The following is a 27,633-nucleotide window of genomic DNA, read 5'->3' as shown; positions in this document are numbered from 1 at the left end:
AAATGTTTGTGGACATCCCATCTAATGAATGCATTCAGCTGCTGTTACACCCATTGTTTGTCTACTCCCTGTGGAGAAGTATTGCCAATAGAATGGGACTAAGGACTGGACTAAACACACTCCTCATCACTGGATAATATGGCAAAGCAATTATTTAAAATGGTGCTATTGTCAGGAGGAGCAAATGAGCCTCAATCAGCCCTAAAAGCCCTCTAATGCAGGTCAGGCATTAGTTACACATGCTACCCCACCCTACACAACACTAATGCATCAGATCCAGCCATTCAGAGACTTCTAAAGAAGATAATTAGTTAGAGCAGGTGCAGCCTTTGAAACTAGACCCTACAGGAAGATGGATATCCAGGACTACGGTTGGTGACCACTGCTCTACTCCATCAGACTCCACACAACAGCCATTTGTAACAGGAAAATGACAGTTGTCCTAGGTGTGGGCGATATAAAAAATGTATGAAAACTGCTATTTAGATACTATCCCAATTATCAGATCATCCCCCAGTTCAGTGAAAAACACCAGGCTATTCAGCTTGTAATTCTCTCAGAGGGCAAGGGAGAAAAACACAGACATCCGAATCCGAATGGGAAAACTGGGAAAAATCACCAAAAAAAATCACCTCCCTGAAAAAGAGTACTTCCCCAGGACCCCAAATGAATCTAATCCCGTCCAAATAAAGCTAAACTTGTTTCATTGACATCCCAAACCTCAAAACCCATGAAGGAAATAAGGTAATTTAATCAGGCATTAGTAAGGCTAACTGTCAATTTGATGGTAACAAGCTGCTCAGCGGAAAAAAAGCACTTTTTTAGAGCACATTCACTTCAAAATGCAGCTCCTGATTTACAGAAAGCCCCACCGACTCACTCTAACACACAGGTACACGACCCCACCCATAGTTTTCCACACATCCGCACTCATCCAGCTCTCCCCGTCTTATCGCCTGTGTTTATTAGTTCGTCTTTTTGTCTTGTTCTTTTATCTCCTTTTCCTGCCCTTCCTCTCTGGAGTTGTTCTGTTCGCTGGTGTGGCTAACGTTCCTCTGTTACCATGGAAACCAAAGCAGATAACGAGAGAGAGAGAGAGTCTCCCTCCTAAGAGTCAACAGTGAGAGAGACACAAAAGCTAAGTCACCAAATGGTGGCTTGTATATATGTATACTCACAGTCATGTGACCACTTAGCGGGATAACCACAATTGGCTAACAACCAGCCCTTGCTCAGATGACATTGGCAGTTAGCGATGTGTACATTATAGAGGTGAACTGGTCCACATTCTCAGTCCACCTTTACTAACATCCCAAGTGAGCAGTTTCCGAGATGCTACCACCTTTCAGCTACTGTCAGTGTCACAGTCATACCATAATATTATGACCACCCCTGGATTGGAATTAACTTGAGCAGGGACGTCACATTACGGCACGTGACCGAGCACACCAGTCAGTTGTAGCATAGTGCAAAATGTTGGTCATTGGCATGGGCAAAGGACGTGATTTGACTGGTTTCCAAAAGGATATGAAAATAGGGTACTAGGCATTTTGGAAAGCACTAACTAACTTCAGTGGTACTGAGCAATCGACAGACCACTGTGAACCATTAAACCTCCATTATGAACACCTTTCATCTCCTAATACAGTCCATGCCACAACGTCTCGCTTATGTCATCCGAGCCGAGTGTGGTTTTCCCCATTAGGCTGCTTAGTCCAGATGCGTTATTAATACCACACCCTCTCTCCTGATACTAATCGTGTAGATCAGTAGACGTCAGCTCATAGACACATACCAACTTCTGACATGTCAGCCTCGCCCTCCCTCACCATCTTCTATTTTTGTCTCACTTATTTCCTCTAACCATTGGTCCATCTCCCACCCATCCCCCGTCTCCTCCCTCCCCTTGTCCTCTCCCCTTTGTCCCTCCCTCTTTCAGAAAGGTCAAATTGGGTATTCACAATAAGGTCATCAGAGGCACTTAAAGCCATGGCTGTCTGTCGAGGGAGCGATGATGTCACCTGGAGTCCAAACCATGACTCATGAGTCAGAGACAGAGAACACCATGTTAAAACTGAAATGGAGGAAGGGAAAAGAGAAAGCGCATGAGCTGAATTCATGTAATCTTGCTACCGAAAGACTCGCCTCCCTTCTGTTTACTCCCCTCGCTCTCCGTCCCTCTCCTAAAGCCGATATTTGTGTCTGTCTGTTTGTCTGTCTGTATGTCTGCCTGTCTGCTTCTGCTCCTGGTATGCAAGCTTGAACTAAGTCTAGCACTTGTTGCCCCTGACAACGGTGTCTGTGCTGTGGTTGGCTGGCAGGTTGCCGCGGCAGCAGCGACAGAGAGCGGCGAGTACAGCGGGAGGGGCGGGCTGTCGGAGGAGAGTTCCTCAGGGGGGTCCAGACTCAGCTCCAAGAGCGCCAAGGAACGGCGGAATAGGCGGAAGAAAAGAAAACAGAGGGAGGAGGAGGAGGAGGAGGAGGAAAAGGTGGACCAGGAGAAGTTCCACAAGTCCGAGTCGGAGGACAGCATCCGGCGGACAGGGTTCCGCTTCTCCATCGACGCCAACAGGCTGTCCTATGAGAAGAAGTGCTCCACCCCAAATCAGGTGACTTTCTGCAACCAGCTGACGTGGCCTTATGGGTAATGTCGTTGGTACTGCACACGTCAGATGGTGGTGGGCGTTGCATTTAATCATCCAACTGAAAAAAAATACATAATATTACATAATAAATCAGAGGGCTGTTTTCTTTTAGTCTGGCTTTTGAGAGACATTCATGTTTCCTACATTGCAGTATCATGTAAATGTTTTAGGCACTCGCTGGATCCAGTCACTGGATGTTTATAGAAAGACTTATCATCTAATCATGCTCTGCAAGTAGTCCACAGTTTCTTCTTGCTATAGCCACCCCCCCCCCCACCCCCCCACCCCCCCCCCCCCCGTTGTGACGGTGTTAGCATTTAACCCTTGTGTGGTGTTGCCCACATTTAGCTTCTTGGTAATGAAATTACAATTGAGGAGATGAAGGTGGAATAATGGGAAGTTGAGATGATGGGGTGGAGTAATGGGATGTTAAGGAGATGGTGGAGAAGTAATTGTTGAGATAGGGTGGAGTAATGGGGCATTGAGAAGATGGAGGTGGACTAATGGGGTGCTTAGGAAATAGAGTGGAGTAATGAGGCATTGAGAAGATGGGGTGGAGTTATAAGGGCGTTGAAAAGATGGAGGTGCAGTAATGGGGCGTTGAGGAGATGGAACGGGACAATAGATGGCGTGGAGTAATAAGGCACTGAGGAGATGGGGAGAAGTAATGTGGGTGTTGAGATGGGGTGGAGTAATGCAGTGTTGAGATGGGGTGGAGTAATGGGGTGTTGAGAAGATGGGGTGGAGTAATGGGCGTATGAAGTGTGTATGTTAATGCCTCTGTCTCTCTCTGTCTCAGTCTCTTCTCAGTATCCGAGGCTCTCTCTTCTCTCCGAGGAGGAACAGTCGCGCGAGTTTGTTCAGTTTTCGTGGCCGAGCGCGAGACTTCGGCTCGGAGAACGATTTCGCAGATGATGAGCACAGTACATTTGAGGACAGTGACAGTCGTCGTGGGTCGCTATTTGTGCCGCGTCGCATCGAGAGGCGGAACTCGACAGTCAGTCAGTGCAGCCTGGCCGCCCCCCGAATCATTCTCCCAGCCAATGGGAAGATGCACTGCACCGTGGACTGCAACGGAGTGGTTTCTTTGGTGGGCGGGACCTCCGTGCCTACTTCGCCAATTGGCCGATTGCTACCTGAGGTATAAGTCACATTAGCGAGTCTCACACATCTGATGCAGAGGTCATGGAATTGTACTAAATGTTTGGTCATGAATGGCTCCTGTGAGCTGAGAGTTCCTCTTTTGCTGTCTCGTGTATGTTCTTCAGGGCACAACTACAGAGTCTGAAGCTCGGAAGAAACGGTCAGGGTCACATCAGGCCTCTGATTACTTGGATGAAACAGTGGCCAGAAAAAGAGCTATGAGTGTGGCCAGTATTCTCACAAACACCATGGAGGGTATGACACACACCCACACAAACACATATGCTCCCAAGCTAAGGACATTCAGACGCTGACATGCCACAGCCGCTGACTCACACCTTTCTAAGACTTTCAGTGACCTTTAAACACTGTCTGTCACACATCTCTCACACTCACCTTCACACAGTTGCCTTATGTGCACTTCTCCTGTTACAGATATATATACGGCAGTTTGTGTTTTACGGCTGTGTGTTTATGTTGTGATGAATCCTGATCATCCCGTACGCTTTCCTAACTTCCTTCAGAGCTGGAGGAGTCCAGGCAGAAGTGTCCGCCCTGCTGGTACAAATTCGCCAACGGCTTCCTAATCTGGGACTGCTGTCCGATGTGGCTGAAGGTGAAGTCGATTGTGAACATGATTGTGATGGACCCATTTGTGGACCTCGCCATCACCATCTGCATCGTCCTCAACACACTCTTCATGGCCATGGAGCACTACCCTATGACCAAAGAGTTCAACGATGTGCTCTCTGTTGGAAACCTGGTGAGAACTTAACGAATGCTAAGTTCCTCCATTACATGTTCATAACACAGAAAGGTGGTCTGGAGGAGGGATGAGGGTAACCCCTATTTACCTTCTTAGCTAAAATTTGCAGCTTTTAGAAGATGTTTGAGCTCTCTAAGAAACCTCAACTTGTCAACTAGACATTGTAGACATTGTAGACAACTAGACATCGCTGATGTGAGCACAGAGCTGCACACCCAGCCACAGCTGAAAAAAGTGTAGAACTGCTGTGGTTGGCTCTCTGTGTGGAGCGGTGCTTAGCTTGGAGCTAAGTTAGCAGTTAGCAAACTCTCTAATACAACTACCACAATTAGTAAAACACTAAAGTGAACCTAATTATGCCATGTTATTATATATGAATCCACAGTAAAGCTGGGCGATATGAAAAAAATTGCTATCACGATATTTAACATTTTTTTTACTATATGCAATATTTTTCGCACTATTTTGTCATGTAGACAAAATTCACCAACAGGGTAGAAATCTGCTATCCAAATACTCTCCCATACTGAGTATGGTGATTTTTACTCAAAATCTGAATTCTCTCTATGAATTTAATAAGACTAAAAGATTACACTCTTTGTAATGAAACATGCAGTTAATCAGTGCTCTTTAAGCACTGCTGATATCCACAATATACTCATAAAAGTATATTGTGTACCGTAATAACAAAAAGTATCACAATACGATAATATATTGTCTTATTGCCCAGCTCTCATCCACAGTACAGTACTACACATTGAGTTTTATGAATAAACTATGTATAACTGTTGGGGGTGGTGTAGGGTTGGGCAGTAATATTGTATACTACGGTATTTAAAATCTCCTCCAAACAGCTTTTCTACACCTCTTAATGGTGGACAGCTGGCCAATAACAGTAAGTACATTATTTTAGGTATCCATTGCCAGTTTTGTGAGAATGTGAACAGCCAAGGAATGGTTAGTCTAAACTGGTAAAACCAATAATCCCAAGAATTACAAAACACCAAGAACATTGCACTGACATACTCATATCACAATATCATAACCTCAAGCCTAGTAGTGGGAATAACCACCATTGGCTCGGATGACACTAGTTGAGGAAAGGTGTCCATTGTAGAGGTTAACTGCTCCATAGCTGCGTGTCAATAGCTTGGTACCACTCGCTGGTGTTGTCGTTTCACCACTATTATGCTGTTGGAGGACGCTTAATGTGCCTTCAATAAGGTAGGTCTGGAACATCCCACAAAGTTAATGGTTTCCGAGATGCTACTAGCCTTCATGCACTTTTGGACATGTCGAATTGTGTCCTTTACCCATGACGATTGTTTTGTGCTCTGCTACATCTGACTGGTGTGCTCGCTTAATTATACATGCAGCAAAGCCTGTCACTCGGCGTCTGTGGGCAAAGCATAGTAGCATCTCACTGTGGACCAGTTCACCTCTATAATGTTCATCTTCCAGCACTTAATACAGTGCATGCCACAACGTCTCACTAGTGTCATTCAAGCCAAGGGCGGTTATTCCCACTTTTACGCAGGTGGTCATAATATTCTGATAATATTCTGACTGTGCAACTACTTAAAACACTGAAGTGCTGAGGTGTGTCTGGCACTGAGTGGGTTGTATGCATCTGTGTAGGTATTCACAGGGATCTTCACAGCTGAGATGTGTCTGAAGGTCATTGCGCTGGACCCTTACTACTACTTTCAGGAGGGCTGGAACATCTTTGACGGCATCATTGTGAGCTTAAGCTTGATGGAGCTGGGCCTGGCCAATGTAGAGGGTCTCTCTGTGCTCAGGTCTTTCCGATTGGTGAGGGAACCACTCTTGATTTGCATTTACAGCTTATGAACCCAAACTGTAAATGTTACTGGTCATGAACAGAAGCTATCAGAGGCCATTAAGCTTTGCACTGATTATATGATGCTAATGACTTTCCTCTCACCTCATTCCACTGTTATGTAGCTGAGAGTGTTCAAGCTGGCCAAGTCGTGGCCAACTTTGAACATGCTGATCAAGATCATTGGAAACTCAGTGGGGGCCCTGGGCAACCTGACCCTGGTCCTGGCTATCATCGTCTTCATCTTCGCTGTGGTAGGCATGCAACTGTTTGGGAAGAGCTACCGTGAATGTGTGTGTAAGATCTCGGAGAGCTGCGAACTGCCGCGCTGGCACATGGTGGACTTTTTCCACTCCTTCCTGATCGTGTTCCGTGTGCTGTGTGGAGAGTGGATCGAGACCATGTGGGACTGCATGGAGGTGGCCGGCCAGACCATGTGCCTCATCGTCTTCATGCTGGTCATGGTGATCGGTAACCTGGTGGTAAGAGCCATACATTAAACCCTTTCTGTCTTCCTTTTATTTAAAAGCATTGGGTGGAGTTCAATGCTGAGGGGCGTTATACCCCTCTAGCCCACGCCTGACATTAGGCATGATGCCAATAGTCATGTTTATCTACTTCAGAGAGTCCTATTCTATTGGCATTACCTCTCTACAGAGTGTAGACAAGCTGTTAGTGTGTGTGTGCAAAGTAAAGTAACATTCATTTGAAGAAATGTCCTCAAACATTTGATCATATAGTGTCCTTTGAACCTTAACTTACATTAGCTAAATTATTTTGCACACATTCCCAAAGTACCTACAGCCACAACATTAAAACCTAAAATGTCTAAAATTTTGTGGTTCTCCTTTGTGCCACTGGAACTCTACAAGACCTCTGAAGGTGTTTTGTGGTATCTGGCACCAAGATGGCCTTAAGTTGTGAGATGGGCACTCCATGGATCTCATCAATGAGCCTTGGGTGTCCATGACTCAGTCAGTTGTCTTGTTGATTGGCCCACATTTGGTAGGCACTGACCACTGCATACCATGACCACCCCAGAAGACCTGCCTAATGCTCTGAGATGTTCTGACCCGGTTGTCTAGCTATCACAATTTGTTAAAACTGACTTTCAGGTGCTTCCTACTATGTAGATCCCACCCTTTGACAGGTGCCACTGTAACTAAATAATCAATGCTATACATGTTGCTTGTCTGTGGTTTTAAGGTTCGAGCTGATTGGAGTACAAAGATTTTGTGTTTATTATGCCAAGAAAATGGAACAAGCACGCAAACAGTTTCTTTTCTTCATTATTTTATTTATTTTATTTATTTTTAATTTTATTTTATTTTTGATTAGCCAGCCAGCTACTTGCTTCCTCGGGTTGGAAGTTGTGCTGTAAAAAGCAGTGATTTTTTTTGCCCCCGAGTGATTCAACCATCTAAGCATTGCCCCTATCATTGGGTGGTTGCCGGATCGAGCCCTGATGATGCCACAGCCATCCATAATCAGGAATCCCCGAGAGCACAATTGGCCTCGTTCTCTCAGAGTAGGTAGGGTGGCCCTTCCTCCCTTTATCACTCAGCAACGAACTTCTGTTTGCTGATGTAACAGAACTGGCAGTTAGTATCCGTCATTGAGCTGTTCAATGATGTTGCATTAGCGGCAGTTCATGTGCCTCAAAAGGAGCCAACGCTAGCCTTCACTCACACTGTGCTGGTTGCATTGTGTGATGGGGGAGTCCTTGCAACTGGGTGGGAATTAGAAATGTCTAAAATTTGCTCCTTTCAACCTCTGCCTCCAAATTCTGAATGTAGTCTATGCTTTGTTTGTGTTTTTGGCTTCTTTTGGATGTTGTCTGTCTAGATATCACTAGACGATGCCTTTCCAGCTGCTGTAAAGGATCGGGTATATTTGTGTGCAATGCTTGTGATGTTTGCCTTGCCGTTGCAGGTGCTGAACCTCTTCCTGGCCTTGTTGCTGAGCTCCTTCAGCGCAGACAACTTGGCGGCCACCGACGACGACAGCGAGATGAACAACTTGCAGATCGCCGTGGGGCGCATCCAGAAAGGCATTGCTCTGGTCAAGTCGGCCATGCGGCAGTTCCTCCAGAGCCTGTTCCTGGCGGGCGGCAAACCGGGGGCCCTGGACGAGGAGAAGCCGCTGGACGACCTCCACAGCGACGGCAAGGAGAACTGCCTGACCAACCACACTCCGGTGGCCGTGGACCTGGGGAAGGACTTCCTCAAGGAGGTCTGTGTCTCCCCTGGCAACGGGGTGGAAGGGCACGTGAAGTACGGCATCGAGGAAGGGGACTACATGTCGTTCATCCACAACCCCAGCCTCACGGTCACCGTGCCCATCGCGGTGGGAGAGTCGGACTTTGAGAATCTGAACACGGAAGATTTTAGCAGCGACTCGTCCGACGTGGAGGGGAGCAAAGAGGTAAGGAAACCATGGAAACGTTTGGAAAGAGATCTGGATTGTTGTCTTTGGGGGAGAGCTTAAGGGAAAGGTGTGGATTTGTGTTGGGTTGTTGTTATTTTAAATCATGTCAATTTCGAGTGTTTTTATAGTGGATTCATGTGGAGGAGCTTTTTCCCTGTAAGACACAGAGCGCAGTTGCTTTGAGTCATGTTGGCATTGCATCATCTATTACTCTTGTTACACATACACATTGTGTTTCTGTGTGTGTGCGTCAGTGTGTATGTGTGATGCCATATGACCCAGATCATAGTGAGCTAGTTAAGACAGGCCTCTGGGCCTTGCGGCAGGTACAGTTGCTGAGTGTTCTCATTAGATCAGTATAAACACCAACACACACACAATAAACACACTCACACACACACACACACACACATACACACAGCACAGAGTAATGCTTATTCTTCACAACCAACCGAGCAGGACAGAGTCATTCAGGCCAGGCTATGAATGGAGTGAGCTTGCTGAAGCAATTGCTAAATGCAGCATCCTTGCCCAGGGTGAAATTGGGTGTGCTTAAGTATACGTGCATGCATATTTTGTCTGCTCAGTGTGTGTGTGTGTGTGTGTGTTTATCTTCTCAGTGCATTTGCATAACTCAGGAAAGCAATGCTGTCAGACTGTTCTTAACCTCCTTTCTCTCCTCCTTGTAAATCTTTTCCTGGTGGTGTGTTTGAAGTTGCCGAACGTTGTTATCCATGTTTTGTGAAGTGTGTATCTCTCTGTGTGTGACCTGTTATTGCAGCGTAATGAGAGACGAACCCCAGGTTTTCTCTGAGAGACCCCTGTAAGAGTCTTTCCTCTTCCCACACACTAACCATGAAGACTGCCTCTGCCATCTAAACCCAACCAAACTATTCTCTATCTCTCTCTCTCTCTCTCTCTCTCTCTCTCTCTCTCTCTCTCTCATTTGTCTCTCTCTTTTGGAACGGATTGCCCTTTCTTTTCTTTCGATGCCTGTGCCCTCCCCCTAATCCCCTTCGAAACCCCCCCTCCCTCGCCCCGCCCCTGCACTGGAGAGAGTCAGCTGTTAGCGTCCGTTTCATTTGATTTCATTGTTCTTTTTTTCCGTTACTTGGGTTTCCTTTTTTTCCTTTGTGTTTTAGCACTGAGCTTCTTTGCAGTATCAACAACCAATCATACGGAATGAGCAAGACCATCCTTACCATCCCATCACTAGTTCAGACTCATTGAGCATCCTTATGTTTACCTTTTCTGTTCAGATTTAGTTTAGTTTGTTTGTTTGTTTTTTTATTATTTTGGACTTGATCAGTCAGCCATCGAGCATCCAAAGCTGAGCGAGTTTACTGTGTGATGAGTGCGTGAGAAAGAAAGCGTGAGAAACAACATGTGTGACGGAATGTGCGGGTGATTGTGCGAGCGAATGAGCGAGGAACAAGGAATGACTTTGTCTCAGTAGAATTAGTTCATGGCACATTATTTGTTTGATTGCATCTTGACATCAAAATGGTCCATAATGGAATGATGAAAGCTGCTCTATATCATTGCAGCTACACTAACCAGTTAATGCAACGATCAGTTTGGTATCAACAGGGTTGTATGTCGAATCCTCAGGGAGAGAAAAAGGGGCAAAGTAGCTTTGAAAAAGTCACAGCAGCGTACTTGACTCTGATGCTGCTGTTATTCTGGTTATTCTGTACAAGCTAAACCAATGTTATTCTAAGCGTCTCCTCTGGGGGGTGGGGGGGTGGCGGCGTTTAAGTCATTGCAGTAATTTTCAGTTTACTAGTGCTGTGTTGCCAAATGTTTGGCATTTTTAACCCTGTTTGGAACCAAGCTAATCGTTCCTCAAGCGACTGATTTGAGCGCAAATTGACTTTTTCATCAATTTGAAAGCTGTTGTGTTTTTGTTTAACCTTGCTTCTGGATGAATTTGCCTATTTTCCCTAAGCGTGCTCTAACGAAGATGTTCGCTCAAAAGTAACGGAAAGTCGTAGACGGCTGTCCCGAATTGGAGTAAAAAAAAAAAAAAAACATTAAAAAAAAAGCATAGAGAGGGGGTGGCAGGAGAGTCGCAAAGAAACCACCATTTCCCGAACAGTTTTGCTGCTGTGAAGCATACTGTATTTACCTCAGGAAATTATTTGGTGGGAAAAAATGAAATGAATCCAAATCCCAACTGGAATGAAGCCATTAGCTCTGCTTAAATGGGCCTGCACAGCTTTGCTTTTTAATAAAATATAAAGAAATGAACAAAGCACATTCTGGAGCTCTGATAGAACATACTAGAGCATTCTGGAGCATTCTGGAACATTCTGGAACATTCTGAGATCTGCACACAGCATGCTTACATCATTCCCCTGCGCCGCATTAGCTGGGTACCACGGCAACCAGCGCTGCCGCTCGGTTTCAGACAGCATTCGCGCAACAGCAATGTTTTCACTCCGGCTGGCCTTCGCATCGATCCGGCCGCAGTCACGCCCACGCTGTAGAAGTTCAGCTGCTCTGCAGACTGCGCTCGGCCACGACTGCGTCACTCCCGTGGCCCACAACAGATTTTATAGAGGCTGTTGAGGAGCTAGCTCATCTCGCCACAATTAGACTTCACCCTCAGCCGTGCGTCCGGTGACTAGAGGCTGGAGCACACGATTATAAAGGCTACCTTCAGGCCTGACATGGCCTGCATGTGTAGCTGCAGTATCTGCAGTAGGCCTGAAAAATAAAAAAACATGGTGGTGGTAGTTTAGCATCCTCACTGTTTGCAACACAGTTAAGAGAGGTAGTTAGAGGGATTAGCCTACAAGTCAGTGGACATGCGTTTTAGGACAGGGTCAAGGGGTGCGCAGTGATTTTTTTGGGGTAGATGGATTTTTGTCAGTAGATATATAGTGATATATAATTTGTTTTAAAAAGTGAATGCTGTCTCAGACTCGGCGCGTGGTCCTGGTGTTAGATATTTGCTAATGCGGCTCCCCTCCTCTTCAATCTCCGACTGGCGGACCGAAGCTTGACCACTGCTTAACGGAATGGACTTCCACCCTGTGTTTTCATGTCAATCAAGGGAAATGCACTCAGTGGGGCGGGACTATGTCCTAATCTGTCTGTAATCTGGATTATTGCAATTGATCCCTTATGGAATAATGGAATCCAATAGAAATCATTCATTGTTTGCGGGAGGGGGGGGGCAAAAACAGGTGGGTTGGTTGTTTTGCACTGGACATGAAAATACTCTAAAGCACTCAACATTTGTTGACGAGATCACGAGCTTGGATGACTAAAAAAAATGCACCTTGGTTCAAAAAAAAAAAATTGCATGAGGAAGGAATGAAGGCCCATCAAACGTACCCACAGCTGACTGTGAGATTACCCATGAGCCCGTGCTGAAACCAGCTCGGCTTAACCAATCAGGACAAAACCAAATTAAATCAATCCATCAATCAAGCAAGCAAGCAATCCACAGGCTCGTAGGTACTTTTGAATGATCTGACTGAAGCTGCATGAGGCAATGAAAGTGCAAGAACCTAAAGACGCCTGTGAACCGGCCGCAGAGGTTTTAATCACGTTTTTGTGTGTGTGTGTGTGTGTGTGTGTGTGTGTGTGTGTGCCTTTGCTTGTGTGGCTGTCTGCATGCACGTCTGTGTGTGTGCGCAAATGTGTGTATGCGCAGAAGCTCCCCGTAGACACGGTACTCAGCTCGTCAGAAGGAAGCACGGTGGACATCCGACCCCCAGGAGAGGGGGCCGAATCGGTAGAGCTAGAACCAGAGGAGTCACTGGATCCAGAGGACTGCTTTACTGAAGGTGTGTGTATGTGTGTGTGTAAGTGTGCAGGAGAGTAGGTCGAGAGAAGACTAAGGAGTTAATAGAATCAGAAGTTGGTGTAGAATCCAGAGAAGCTACTCGGCAGACTCAGATTTAAGATGACATTAGGTTCGACTAGCTGTACAGTAGGAGGCCCTGAATGCCATCATCAATAGCTTCAGTGTGAACTGGGCCAAGCTGAGAATGAGATGTGCATTTCAACCATTTTGGCTATATTGTTTTGATCAAAACATGGAGACACATTTTGATATATTGCCTTTTTTTTTGCATAATGCTGAACATGGGTGTTCAGTGAAGCGTTCAGCAAAGTGTAACCAGAAAATACAGAAAAGCAGAAATACGGAAATCACCAAAATGCACTCCTAAGACCTCTCTGAGAACGCTCTGGGCGTGGTCTTTATATTCTAATGAATGTATGTGACTGACAGCCCTCTATCACTGCCGAACAAAATCTGTTTACACTGCCATGGCAGCGCATCAGATTTCACAGATCTTTCGGGTTTACTGAGGCTCTGATATCTGTAACCGAGTTACCGACCCATATATAGATACAAGCTGGAGCCGCGACTGCACCACGTTCGCTGTTGTCCATCCTGTCCGGCACCCATCGCTACATGCTTCGGGATCTCCCCAGCTACGGTGCTACTTCGGGACCTCACGTCCCTCCTGGCACCCAATAAATTCCGACAAGTGCCGGAGTGCTAGGTTTAGCTTTAGCTTTAGCTCTCCAGGTTTCTCAGACTCGAAGTCTTGTGATTGCTTTTAGCCCTACCCATTCCACATTGAGAGGAGAGTGATACTGGTGAAATACAGCAGACATTTATTTAAATTTAGGAAGATCTTTAGACTTTACAGACTGTAGCTTCTTCTTATCCAAGCTCTACTCTCCTAGTGCTCACCAACCCTTCAGCAGAATATACTGAACCTGAGCAATCTTATTATTGTCCTTGATTAGGAGAATTAGGTGTGTATTTTTTTAGCAGAAGGTCAAAACTGTTGGAAGGCTAGATCTCTTTAGGAGGAGGGTTTCTGACCAGATATTACCAGATATAGACCATTCTCAGCACAGCAGGAACACTGACCTGGTCATTTTATGAGGTACCGAAGTCCCATCCTTGTAGCTGTAATCCAGGAACCCTGAAAGCCAATTTATGCGTCTGCTTGAATCTGCGCTACGGCTGAGATTCGATGCAGACGCATGAACTGCCCTTAAGCGTGGCAGAGGTTCTGATTCTTTTGTCAGGGTCTCAGACCTTGATTAACAAATTTTATACATCCTCTGACTAAGACTCAGCAAATATGTGCTTCACTAAGCAACTGTCTAAGGATCTAACTAATGTAATCAGTAACCAAGGAAAAAAGTATTGCGGTTTCCACAGTAGTTAAGCAGTTCAGGGCAACTGTGGAGGTCAAAATGAGATCTGAAAGATCAAGAAAACTCTAAGTGACACCTGCTCTTATGCCGGTAAAACAGGCCAATCAAACCCTCATGTGACTGGCAAAAACGTAAAAGCTTAGCTGAGTCAACCTTGCCAACTGTGAAGCAGGGGGTGATCGTGATTGGTCAGATTTGTGGACAGCCCTTAAACAAGCTATACATGAAAGACGACTTAAGGAAAGGAAGGAACTTAAGAAATGAGTGGGAACTACAGGAAATAAAGACTTTTAAAATAAAAACAATAACACAAGGCCAAGGGTGCCCAGACATTTGCATAAATAGTGTATGTGATTTAATATTGTACCCTACAGAAGGTTATTGTTATTAGCTTTACTACTGTGCAGGTCTTATTAGTCTTACATTGACCAATTAAAAGAGAGAGAGCTTCTGTTGAAGTTAGATGAAGAGAAGCGATTTCTTCTCTTTAAGTCAGATTAGCTCAGTAGCAGAGCAGTGCTCATTGAAGGGTGATTGGGTGGAGCTGTGGATAGGATCTGGAACGTGATTGAAGCTTTTCCCGAGGGAATGAATCCCCTGTACACAGAGCTAATGCAGATTACCTTCATTCCTAATACTTAACATGGGATTATTTTTTTATCGGATATAAGAGCTTTTTCAGATTAGACCTTCAGAGGATTTGACTCCAGCATGTAACACTGTTTCTCTTTCTCTCGCTCTTACTCGCTCTCACTCTCTCTCTATCCCACCATCCCTCTCCGGTGATGTCCACCACCCTCTCCTTGGCAGGCTGTGTGATGAGGTTCCAGTGTTGTCAGGTGGACGTAGAGAAGGGAAAATGGAGGAGCTGGTGGACTCTGAGGAAGACGTGCTTTGTCATTGTCGAGCACAACTGGTTCGAGTCCTTCATCATCTTCATGATCCTCCTGAGCAGTGGTGCTCTGGTAAGCATGCAGAGTTGCAGACACTTTTCTACACACATGGATGCTCATAAAGTACACCACATGGACAAAAGTACTGGGACACCTGCTCGTTCATTCTCCCGATAATCAAAGGGATTCAAAAAGAATATGTCCTGCTTGTGTTGGGGTATCTGTTACTACTGTCCAGGGAAGGCTTTCTACTACATTTAGAAGCATTGTTGTGAGGATTTGATTGCATTCAGTGGCGAGCGTTAGTGAGGCCAGGTTTTTAAAATGATCGCCAACCTAGCTCATCATCCTCAGCTCCCCCACAGAAGTATTGGATGGAGTACCATCATTCCAGTGAACACAGCTCCACTGTTCCACAGTTCAGTGCTGGGGGCTTTATACCCCTCTAGCCCACGTCTCACATTAGGCCATAGGCTGCTGTGGGCTGGGTAAATGGAGGCTCTGCTAGAACATAGTGTAAAAACAAAGGATCATAACTTAAAATAGCCAATAGCAGACCCATTCAAATATACATGGATATCCCTATATAGCATTGACAGTTCTTTGCAGACTAGGGCTGTGTATTGGCAAGAACTTGGCAATACAATATCTATCACGATATAGGGGTTACGATTCGGTATATTGCCATATACTGCAATTTATGAATATTTTTTATCAAACTTTAGGGAAAACTTAATGTGTTTTTAAGGATCGATACAGTATTATCATTTAGGCTACACGAGTATACAAGTATTTATATACCACACTCCAAAAACACTAAATACCATGAGAATGCACAAGTACATTTTGAATTCAGCCATACGCTTCCGGTTGCCCTTTTCACTTAGTGCAGATATTCTTGTATTATGTGTGTGTGTTTGCAGGCATTCGAGGATATCTACATAGAGCAGCGGAAGACGATAAAGACTGTGCTGGAATATGCTGATAAAGTCTTCACCTATGTCTTCATCCTGGAGATGTTGCTGAAATGGGTGGCTTACGGCTTCGTCAAATACTTCACCAATGCCTGGTGCTGGCTCGACTTCCTCATTGTAGATGTATGTACAGTTCTCACACAGATTGGCGTGTGTGTATGTGTTTTAGGAGTGTGTGAATAGTGACATTTATGTATGAAAACTATCCATCTCCTTTAGCATTTTGCTTAAAGGGCTTTTATACTTTTGATTGTTTGCTCAAAACGTAGAGAGCCAGAAGGTAACACAGACACAAGAGCACCTTTAAATAGTGGCATCCATCTGCTCCACTATCCACAAACAAAGTTGTCTTGCAGGATGTGTTGCATGGACCAAGAGGAATTTTAATTCAGAGGAAAGATGGCATTTGTTTGCCCAGTGTACATAGAAACACTGAAATGCCTCATTTCTAAATACACTCTCCTCTAACACATTACACATGCACTCACTGAGCACTGAAGTGGGAACATTGTACTACTACTGAGAACGGTCTCGCTTTGCAATCATATCAGCTTCGGTTCCTCGTGGTCTGGATTTCAGAAGATGTTGGAAACATTTTGTTAGGATTCTGGTCCATGTTGACATGATTGCATCAAGCAATTCCTGCAGATTCATGCACTAATTTTGACCCTACCATCTGTGAGCCTCAGTAGAAACCATCAGCGATTCATCAGACCAGTCCACCGTCCAGTTTGGGTGAGCTTGTGCTCACTGCAGCTTTGTGTTCTTGGCTGACAGAAGTGGAACTCGGTGTGGTCTTCTGCTGTTGTAGCCTATCCACCATCAAAGTCGGACGTGTTGTACAGTCTAAGATGATTTTCCGTTCATCTTCGTTGTGCAGAGTGGTTATCTGAGTTCCAGTAGCCTCTCATCTGCAACCAGCCTGATCTCCCGAATCAACAAGTTGCAACTGTAGAGTCGGTTGTGCTGGAAATCCCAGGAGATCAGCAGTTTTAGAAAAGCAATAGCAAAGCCGTCTAGCAGCAGCAATCATGCCACAGTCTGAAATCACATTTTTCTTCATTCTGATGCTTGATGTGCCTGGTTTTATGCTCCGCACAGCTGCCGCATGTTTGGCTGATTAGATGATTGGATAGATGAGTAAGTAGGTGTACATGTCTTCCTAATAAATGTCTTTGTGAGTGTACTGCAGGGAGGGGAACAAAGTCCACCATAATAGAGTCTCTCCAGTCCACATGGGGTTAAATGCGCTGCTCAAAGGCACAGTGACAGTAGCTGTGTGTTATCTGCTGACTCATTGGTGACTCATTCCCACCTCATTCACACATGCCACTGGGCGTGCGGGCCTGCACTATTAGGATCTGTGCTCCTTAGTCTTCAGAGAGTGTCAGCCTGTCACCGGGACACCAACTCCCACTCTCCAAGCAGCACCTGACCTCATCCAAGAATTCTAATTGTTACTTTAAACGTGGCGATGAATGTCAGTGCTAAGTTTGATCTTCTGAACTGGAGAAACTGAAGTGAATCTGAAACTGTTTAATTTGGGTCCTAAAACTTGACAAATTAGTATCTACTATAATTTTCTTTATATTTATATATTTTTGCTCTAAATGTAGTCCATCTGCAGATGTTCTGTGCCCATAGCCTTTGCTTTGTTTAATTTTCCTTCCATCAGCAATAACATTGTCACCAACGATGCTAATGAAGTGAATTGAAAAGTGGCAGATGTCAAGGGGTGGATCTATGAGGCATAAGTGTACAGTCAGGTCTTGAAGGTGATGTGTTAAAAGCAGGAAAAATGAGCAAGCATAAGAATTTTACCCCATTTGACAAGAGCTAAACTGACTAGACAACTGGGTCAGAACATCTCCAAAACATCAGACAGGTGTGTGTGTTTTTTTTTTGTTTTTTTTTATCGGTATGCAGTGGTCAGTACCTACCAAAAGTGCTCCAGGAAAAAATTGCCAAACCAGCGACAGGGTCTCTGGCACCCATGGAGTCATGGAGGCCCCACCTCACAATTACTCACATGACTTAAAAGATCTGCAGCTAACATCTACAGTCTTATTCTATTGGCAGTACTTCTCTACAGGAACTAGAAGGACTGTGTGTGCAATGGGTGCAACTTAAAGTAGTCGAATGCATTCTTTAGAAGGGGTGTCCACAAACATTTGGACATGTGCACCTTTAATTTTAAGAGCGAGTAGAAAGTAGAAAGCGTGGACACTGAAGTGTAACGCTGTGAGTCTAGTCGTTCTCCATCCGTGAGCCAATTGGGTCAGTGCAGTCTGATCTGTAGTGACACTGCGTTGAATCCGGCCCTAATTTGCAGAACTTGCCGTCACTTCTGGAACTGAGGCCAGAGTGTTGTGCTTGTGGGAAGGGATGAGACAGAAACATCGAATGCAGGCTTTGTGTGGCTCCTGTTTAATCTGCAGTACTGTACTGAAGATTCAGGCACCTAAAGCACTTCTCTCATCAGTAAGAGTTTCTACTGTAGAAACTCCATATCCCATCAGAGCAGATGCAGGTAAACAGAAATGCAGTAACAAAGACACAGGAATTCTGAAGAAAGTAGGTGAGATCTTGTGAGCTAGTCTGAAGAACAAAGCTTGGTTCCAGCCAGCACAGCGTGGATGTGTTCAATTCCATCTCCAGCTCACCTGATTTACTCACTGCCCAGATGCTGCTGATTGATCATGTCTCTTGCAAGTGCCTATTCTCATTGTGTGTCCATGTGTGTTTTTCAGGTGTCTTTGGTCAGTCTGGTCGCAACTGCTCTAGGTTACTCTGAGCTAAGTGCCATTAAATCGCTGAGGACCTTACGTGCTCTAAGACCGCTAAGAGCCCTGTCGCGCTTCGAGGGCATGAGGGTAAGTGCGAACAAAATGAGAGGTCGAGCTCGAGTTTGAGACTGTATACTATGTATTTAGTTCACAGTAAGTTCTACACATTATTGTATACTGTACACAAGCCACAGCTCAACGTCTCTGTAATAGTTTTGTGACTGTGTTATATAGCATAACACTGTACTGCAGACATACACTATATGGACAAAAATATTGGGACACCTTCTTGAATATTGTTTTTTTTTTTTTTTCCAAAATCAAGGGTATTAAAAAAGTTTCTTCTGCTTTTGGTGGAGTAACTCTACTCTCTCTAATATCCAGGAAAGGCTTTTAACTAGATTTTGGAGCATTGCCAACTCCTCAGCTCATCCCAAAAGTATGGATGGAGCAGCACTATTGCAGAGAACACGGGTCCACTGCTCCACAGTTCAATGCTGGGGGCTTTATACCCCTCTAGCCAAAGCGTAGCATTAGGCATGGTTCCAACAGGTTGATGTTTATCTGCTCCAGAGAAAATAGACTATTTATTTGCAGTACGTCTCCACAGGGACTAGACAAACAGTGTTTGTGTGTGCGTTTGCACATCAGTGTCAGTAATGGGTGCAACGTAAAGTAGCTGAATGCATTCATTAGAAGGGGTGTCCACAAACATTTGGATATAAAGTGTATGAGTACTGCGCACAGTAATACGGGTTAGAGTAAGTGACTGCATGGCTCTCTTTGTGTCTTTTGGTGGTTCTCTCTGATCTTTTCTGATGGATCTCTGGTGCTTGTTGTGATGTTTTTGTTGTGCCTTTGACCTTTAATTTCTTTCTCTGTTATGTGTCTTTTTTTCATTTGCAGTAAACAAATGTAGTGACGTCGTCGTGTCTCCACAAGGTTTTTGGTTTCTGTTTTGATTTTGTGTGCCTACCTCTTTGTCAGCTCTAATAGCTCTCCATAGAAATGAAACTCAAACATTAGATATTAGCCTTTCCAGCAGCTGCTGTAAAGACGAGGATAGACGCTCGCTGTGCTGTGTAATTAGCCTGACCAGTTTAGTTCATCCCAGTCTGAAGTAGGCCCCTTTACGTGAACCTCTATGGTGTTTACACTGTTAAAAATAGGTGCTTCAGATGATGACGTAGAAGAACCACTTGTGGTTCCATAGAGAACCATGTTTGTAATAGAGATGTGTGAGTGTGAAGAACATTTTGTGAGATTTAATGCTTTGATGGCTTATTTTGAGGTTTAAGTTGAAGACCTAGCACTCAGTAGGTACTATAAATGATTCTGTTACTGCTATAAATGATTCATTATCTTATAAAGGATTCAGTGTCAACTATAAATAATTCTGTATGTACTATAAATGGTTCAGCCACTGCTGTAAATGCATCTACTAAAATGATTCAGTATGTATTATAAATTATTCAGTATCTATTAGAAATTATTAAGTAACTATGAACAATATTTCAGTATCTATTAGAAATTATTAAATATGATTCAATAACTAATACTGATGATTTAGATTGTAAATGTTTCAGTAGAAACTATAAGTGATTCTGTATTTACTATAAATGAGTCAGTATTAACTGTGCATTATTTGGTATTTTCTCTAGATAATTCTGTTACTTTTACAAATGATTTAGCAACTATTATAAATGATTCAATATCTACTCTAAATGATTCCGTATTTAGTATCAATGATTCTGTAACTGCATTAAATGATTCAGTATATATTATAATTTCTGCTATACATGATTCAGTAACTGATATAAATTATTCAGTATCTACTGTAAATCGTTACTTATCCAATATAAATTATTCAATAACTTATATAAAATATTATGCAACTGCTATAAAGAATTCAGTAAAGTATGTGGTGAGGAATGGAGGTGCGGGCCCACATACAGGCCTTTAGGGTTTAAAGAGTTTAAAAGATTGATGCAAAGGTTCTTTATCAGTTTAAATGTTCTTCAAACTCACTCATCTCTGTTACCGACATTGTTCTTTTTATATGGCATCACTCGAAGACTTATTTAAAGCACCTTTATTTTTAAGAGCGTATAGTCATTAGAAAACATACCTTATGTGAGTGTGTGATTTCCTGTAATAATGCTAAAGTATCAAACGTGTACAGTCCACTGCCCCCTATCGACTAACATGATTATACATCAATTATAATTATTATAATTGATCGAATGAGTGTTGTGCTAACCTCCCATGTGTGAATATCTTCCTCAGGGTTGCGGTAAATAAGATTCAAATGTTTGTCAATCGTAGGTTGTGGTGAACGCTCTGCTGGGCGCCATTCCCTCCATCATGAACGTGCTGCTGGTGTGCCTGATCTTCTGGCTCATCTTCAGCATCATGGGCGTCAACCTGTTTGCCGGCAAGTACTACCACTGTGTCAACAGCACCACAGACGAGCTCCTCTCCATCAATGTGGTCAACAACAAGTCGGAGTGCATGGCCCTTAACGAGAGCGCTCGCTGGAAAAATGTCAAGATCAACTTCGACAACGTGGGAGCTGGATACCTGGCCCTGCTGCAAGTGGTGAGGACAAATGCAACTCCTGAGGTGTTCCCTAAACTCCTGGGCGACTATATATAGTCTATAGTAACAGACTGCAGTCCATCTGCAGCCCCCGTTTCCCAGCACTGTAGTTACACTGACTGACATGATGGTGGTGTGTTAGTTAGTGTGTGTTGTGCTGTGGGCAGCAGCATCCTGTGAGCACTAATGAAGGACTAGAGGATGAGCTTCACATCTACAAGGTGGACCAGCTAGGTAGGAGTGTCTAATAGAGTGGACAGTGAGTGGACACAGTGTTTAAAAACTCCAGCAGCACTGCTGTGTCTAATCCACTCATACAAGCCCAACACACATTAACACACCACCACCATGTCCACCACCGAGTCACTGCAGTGCTGAGAATGACCCACCACCCAAATAATACCTGCTCTGTGGTGGTCAGTCCTGTGGGGGTCCAGATAATTGAACAAAAGGGTGAAAGGAGGCTAATAATAAAGTATTCAGAGAAACAGATGAATACAGTCTGGAATTGTAGAGCTACAAACTTCGCCCCGATAGGTAAGGGAGCTGATAAAATGGACAGTGAGTGTAGAAACATGGAGGTGGTGTTCATTCTATTTCCTCTGCTTTGTGGTCATCTTAATGCTCAGAATCAGAAACGCTTGGTTAAATGAGCCTACATTGCTTATCTACATTTGGCTCCTTTTTTAGGCTACGTTTAAAGGCTGGATGGACATCATGTATGCAGCAGTGGACTCTCGAAATGTAAGTCTCTCTAGCTGTCTCACAATGCACCATTATTTGGTTGGATTATATATATGTAGACTACAGTAGTTTTGACCTCCATTGTAGATAATTATTGACACTCTGTGGGCAGTCAGTAAGACTGATGTTTTCCCTGTGGCAGTTCTATTTAGATGGGAGTGTATGAAGCTTTATTTTTAGGAATAATTACACCAGAAATATGTAATGACTCCTTGCTGCAAGCACTGCACGGTAGTTCTACCTTTGGAATCCAGCCTTGAAATTGTTTTACTGCATGACCGAGCAATTGTTCCCAGTGTTGAGGTGCTCTGCCATGCTGTGCTGCCAACAGCTGGCAGTGGAGTGACGGCAAAATGTGGAAAATCGAGGCAATTCAGTTTGAAAATATTGAAAGATATTTGTTCATTGCAGGTGGAGGAACAGCCAGACTATGAAGTGAACCTCTACATGTATCTGTACTTCGTTATCTTCATCATCTTTGGCTCCTTCTTCACACTCAACCTCTTCATTGGTGTGATCATCGATAACTTCAATCAGCAGAAGAAAAAGATGAGTGTTTAGAGTCAGGCCTGACTCAGCTCTGGCTGTTAGATCTGTCTGGTGCTTAAAGGCACTGTATACATTTCTGTACATAAGCAAACGGGACAAAACAATACTAAGCTATTTCTGTGCAATAGCAAAAATAAGTCAATGTTACCCACCTGCCTTTCACCATTTGGAGATCTCTCCCCCATCCAAACACCACACTGATGATTGCATACATCTAGGATGTAGTTGTGCAGCTTTTGTTGGTCAGATCTTTCAATTTTTAGCTGTTTCTCAGCCATCTCACCCTGACAATTCGAATACCAGTCTCCTCTTCCCGCTCCCTGTTGCTGATTGGCTGGAATAGTGTTTGAGGTCCGAGATGATTTGTTTGTATCTCGTATACAGAGCCAGGGCTGAGTACAAACACTGGATTTTTTTCCACCATGCAAACTGACCGGAGCGCTAGCAGACTATGAGGAAACATTCACTGAATTTTACAAAACAATGTGTTGGACTGAATTTATATACAGTGCCTTTAAGAAGAAATTGATTTCATTTTTAGCATTATGTATACCATTGCATAGTCCACTTAGGATCTTCAAGAAAACACACATTTGAAAATATATTTTTAATTTAGAGCACTTAATTTGGAGCATTTCTATTAGTCTATTCATTAGTCTATTTTGGACACAATTTAAAGAACAACTGCCAGATTCACGTTATGCCAAAAAGTAAAAAATGGCAAAAGGAGAGATGCAAGGATGCTATGTTAAAAGCCAGAGTCTATACATAGAAAAATCACCATAGTGATAGAGACTTCTGCTGTACTGTAGTGGAGGGAGCTCTCCTACATTGACATTTGCCGGTTCAGAGGTGAATTTCAGGAAGGTCTAAGTGCACTATGATTGGACTTGGTTGTAACCAAGTCTCTTCTTTTTGCCCTTTACTTTGGAGGTCAGGATATCTTCATGACAGAAGAGCAGAAGAAGTATTACAATGCCATGAAGAAGCTAGGCTCGAAGAAACCTCAGAAACCCATCCCCAGACCTACAGTATGTTCTTTCCCTTTTTAATGACTTGTGTAGGGGAATTTTTCCAACTAAGACAAAATACTAATACTAGGTATCAGTGTATATGAAGTACCTTGATAGTCATTAGTTAGCTAGGCAGTATTTTTCTACAGGGGTTACATGATGTTTACCTCATGGTGTAACTGGTCTTCTTGTCTGATTCTCTTCCAGAATAAGTTCCAAGGCCTTATTTTTGATTTGATCACCAAACAAGCCTTTGACATCATCATCATGATCCTGATCTGCCTGAACATGGTGACAATGATGGTGGAGACAGACGACCAGACAAAAGAGATGGACAATATCCTGTACTGGATTAACCTGGTCTTCATCGTGCTCTTCACTGGTGAATGTGTGCTCAAGATGGTTTCGCTGCGACACTACTTCTTCACCGTCGGCTGGAACGTGTTCGACTTTGTGGTTGTGATTCTGTCTATTGTTGGTAAGTGCTAGAGAAGATAATGCTTCTTCTTCTGGTTTTAGATAATCAGGATGTGAAGATCTCTTGTTGGAAAAGAAACCCATGCATGACAGAACAAAGAAAGAAAGCAGCATAATGTTTATTTATTTGTATTTAGGAGATAAATTTGACATCTGATGGCCATCATGGCTTTCAGCCGAGTCCACCTAATTTTAAGAAGAATTACATAATGAATACATAATAACATGTATGGTAAACATTCCTTCTGCTTTCAGGTATGTTCCTCTCTGAGGTAATCGAGAAGTACTTTGTCTCTCCCACCTTATTCCGAGTCATCCGCCTGGCTAGGATTGGCCGCATTCTCCGTCTCATCAAGGGGGCCAAGGGCATCCGTACCCTCTTGTTTGCCTTAATGATGTCCCTTCCTGCTCTTTTCAACATTGGTCTCCTGCTCTTCCTAGTTATGTTCATCTACGCCATCTTCGGCATGTCCAACTTTGCCTTCGTGAAGCACGAGGCCGGCATCGACGACATGTTCAACTTCGAAACGTTCGGCAACTCCATGCTGTGCCTCTTCCAGATCACCACGTCGGCCGGCTGGGACGGCCTGCTGGCGCCCATCCTTAACAAGCGCGAGCCCGACTGCGACAGCGAGACAGAGCACCCAGGCAACTCCTACCGTGGCGACTGCGGCAACCCCTCGGTGGGCATCTTCTTCTTCGTCAGCTACATCATCATCTGCTTCCTGATTGTGGTCAACATGTACATCGCCGTCATCCTGGAGAACTTCAGCGTCGCCACTGAGGAGAGCGCTGAGCCGCTGAGTGAGGATGACTTCGAGATGTTCTACGAGGTATGGGAGCGGTTCGATCCCAACGCCACCCAGTTTGTGGAGTACGACAAGCTGTCTGACTTTGCTGACTCCCTGGACCCGCCGCTGCGCATTCCCAAGCCTAACAAGATCCAGCTGATTGCCATGGACTTGCCCATGGTCAGCGGCGACCGCATCCACTGCCTGGACATCCTGTTCGCCTTCACTTTGCGAGTCCTTGGGGAGGAGGGCGAGATGGACGCACTGCGTGGGCAGATGGAGGAGCGTTTCATGGCCTCCAATCCCTCCAAGGTGTCCTACGAGCCCATCACCACCACGTTGCGCCGCAAGCAGGAGGAGATGTCGGCCATCATCATCCAGAGAGCCTTCCGTCGCTACCGAATCCGGATAACCATGAAGAAGGCCTCGTACATGTACCGACAGAGGCTGCAGGACGGCGGTGAGCAGCCGCCCGAGAAGGAGGTGCTTGTGATCGGCAAGTTCCATGAAAACTCGGCATCTGACAAGACAGACATGACCCCATCCTCGGCCTCCCCGCCCTCCTATAACAGCGTGGCCAAGTCGGAGAAGGACAAGTACGAGAAAGAGAGGCGCGAGAAGGAGGACAATGCGAAAGACAATGCGCGCGAGAGGAAGAAATGAAAAGGCCTCGAGAGGTCCGCACATAAGCGAGAAAGAAAGGAACGAAAGAGGGAAGGACGGGAAGGACCGGAAGGGGACACTTCGCTGTTTCAATGACACACTGTTTACAGATCCAATGGAGAACTAGGCTGTGGACTTCCTTGCCAGGTTTTGTGACCATTTGTGAAACTGAGCGTGTGCGTGTGTGTACGTATTGCTGTGTGTGGTGGGGAGGTTGTGTGGGTGCACAGTGGGGACAGACTGGTGCATCTCTGTTGAGTAGGTAGTGCACGTTCACACAAGGACATTGACACACAAACACACATGCTCTCGCACACACACGCACACAGATGTGCACACTTCTGAGTGTGACTGTGACTGTTAAGAAGAACAGGATTTTGGTAGGAAACAAAATGGCTTGTGTAGAGCAGCGTGGGGTGGTGGGCTGGTGGGTTCGTCTTTTCATTTCGAGTGTTGTGAAACAATCCTGAGGACTATAGGAAACTGTTACATGGTCATCAGTAGCTAGTACTGCCACTACCACTGGTGTCCTTCTTTCTGAATAGCGTATTATATTATACACCTGCACATTTTTGTTACATTAGCTCGTTTTTTTAAAGACACCATCTCAGATTTTCTAGTCATGAGTTTGATTGTGTGAACTGTCTCATCAAAGGGCAAGTCTGTCGAAGGGATAGGGAGATGCTGTGGAAGCTATGGAAGGCATCCGACGGTCCATCTTTAACAGCTTACACATGAATGACACCTATAACATGTGGAACACTCAAAAAATTCACACACAGAATCTTGTGTCTGTTGGGTCACTCTGGAGGTCGTGACGCCTCCTCATCGTGAGCACAAGTCGTTTTTCGAGGGTTCGGGAGATTCACTGCCTCTGGGATAGCGGGAATGTTTTACATAATCATAGCTAGAGGTGTATTGCTGCGCTGCCTTATTTAACACACTAAAAAAATGAGAAAAAGACAAAAAAAAATAATACGTTACAACAGTCGATTCTAGAGTAAAGCGAGAAAGGGAGGCTCAAATCTCATGCTTTTTCCGAGTCAGCAAGGTAAATGTCTCACTATGGTGGTGGTGGAGATCCCTCAGAGAACAAACTACGGGGAAAGTAATTCCGAGTTGATTACAGGACCACGTCCTCTCCTCGTCCTGCTTAGGGTACGATTGGCAGACTCACGTAAGCCTGAATGTCCGCCCCTGTGAACGAACCGCCGAACAAAAAAACAAAAAAACGAAACCCTGGGCCGAGTTCCCCCAAAGATCCTCTTAACAGCTACAGAGAGGGTGTTCAGAGGGTACTCTCTCTCTCTCTCTCTCTCTCTCTCTCTCTCTCTCTCTCTCTCTCTCAACCACCTTAACGTGATCTGCGTAACGTGCTGCATCGCTTTTGGGAACCCAAAGTCCACAATGGTAATGTAACCTTATTGAATGTCTCTCTTCTCAAACCTCTCTCTTAAATCTCTTCGTTTTTATCAGATCAAAAGAAAGAAAGAAAGAGACGATATCTTCCAGAAAAACGAGCATTCCGTGCAGGTCAGCTGGTAGGAGGACTTTCAGCTCAAAGAACAACCGATTAGTCGTTTGGAAACCCGTGGAAACCGCAGAGCAGAGCGGTATCGGTCGGTTCGAACATTGCGGTTATGATATCGGCTCTTCTGTTTGAACTCGTGACCCGGTGACGAATCTGTATGTACATATTGGCACTCTGTATCTCACCTCTGTACTCAACACTGTAGAGGAGCACTTTTACATGCCACTTAAAAACTGCCATCTGGATGCATATTATCTATGTGAGTGTGTGTGTGTGTGTGTGTGTGTATGTATGAGTGTGTATGTGTGTGTGTGTGTATGAGTGCATATGTGCTCAGATGTGCGAGTGTGAGTGTATGCAGAGACAGAGAGATATATAGTATATATGTGTGAGACAGAAAGCTAGTATATGTGACTGTACTGGGACCAGCATTGATGTGCTTTATTCCCATTCTCTTGTTCAATGTTTATATTGTAAATAGTAGTTTGGAGCTCATGTCCTTCTTCTTCTTCTTTTTTTTTTTTAATTAACCAATTTTGTTTACATTTGTTTTTTTTGCACAGTGCTACAGTATGTGTGAGGGCCAGGTCCCGGTTTTAA

At 44.5% G+C, this 27,633-nt stretch overlaps 1 protein-coding gene across 4 annotated transcripts in view; it reads left to right on the top strand.

Moving 5' to 3' along the window:
- Positions 1-27,633, top strand: part of scn1lab (sodium channel, voltage-gated, type I like, alpha b) — a 52,333-nt gene that overhangs the window by 24,272 nt on the left and 428 nt on the right. For 2 of the 4 annotated variants that reach the window (XM_072683588.1, XM_072683589.1), the window contains exons 11-27: positions 2,322-2,609; positions 3,445-3,786; positions 3,914-4,043; positions 4,313-4,551; positions 6,193-6,366; positions 6,520-6,876; positions 8,327-8,818; positions 12,489-12,618; positions 14,825-14,979; positions 15,831-16,004; positions 18,632-18,754; positions 20,993-21,265; positions 21,956-22,009; positions 22,421-22,558; positions 23,485-23,589; positions 23,779-24,049; positions 24,304-27,633. The exon at positions 24,304-27,633 is cut by the window's right edge and continues 428 nt beyond it. In XM_072683588.1, coding sequence (XP_072539689.1) covers positions 2,322-2,609; positions 3,445-3,786; positions 3,914-4,043; positions 4,313-4,551; positions 6,193-6,366; positions 6,520-6,876; positions 8,327-8,818; positions 12,489-12,618; positions 14,825-14,979; positions 15,831-16,004; positions 18,632-18,754; positions 20,993-21,265; positions 21,956-22,009; positions 22,421-22,558; positions 23,485-23,589; positions 23,779-24,049; positions 24,304-25,502 — 4,644 coding nt within the window. In that variant the 3' untranslated portion in view covers positions 25,503-27,633. Of the gene's footprint in view, positions 1-2,321; positions 2,610-3,444; positions 3,787-3,913; positions 4,044-4,312; positions 4,552-6,192; positions 6,367-6,519; positions 6,877-8,326; positions 8,819-12,485; positions 12,619-14,824; positions 14,980-15,830; positions 16,005-18,631; positions 18,755-20,992; positions 21,266-21,955; positions 22,010-22,420; positions 22,559-23,484; positions 23,590-23,778; positions 24,050-24,303 lie in introns of all 4 variants that reach the window. The other 2 variants (XM_072683585.1, XM_072683586.1) reach the window with 1 other exon arrangement.

The sequence above is a fragment of the Salminus brasiliensis genome, chromosome 7 (assembly GCF_030463535.1).
Source record: "Salminus brasiliensis chromosome 7, fSalBra1.hap2, whole genome shotgun sequence".
Lineage (NCBI taxonomy): Eukaryota > Metazoa > Chordata > Actinopteri > Characiformes > Bryconidae > Salminus > Salminus brasiliensis.
The sequence above is the reverse complement of the archived record's forward strand: the minus strand, read 5'-3'. Positions and strand labels throughout refer to the sequence as shown.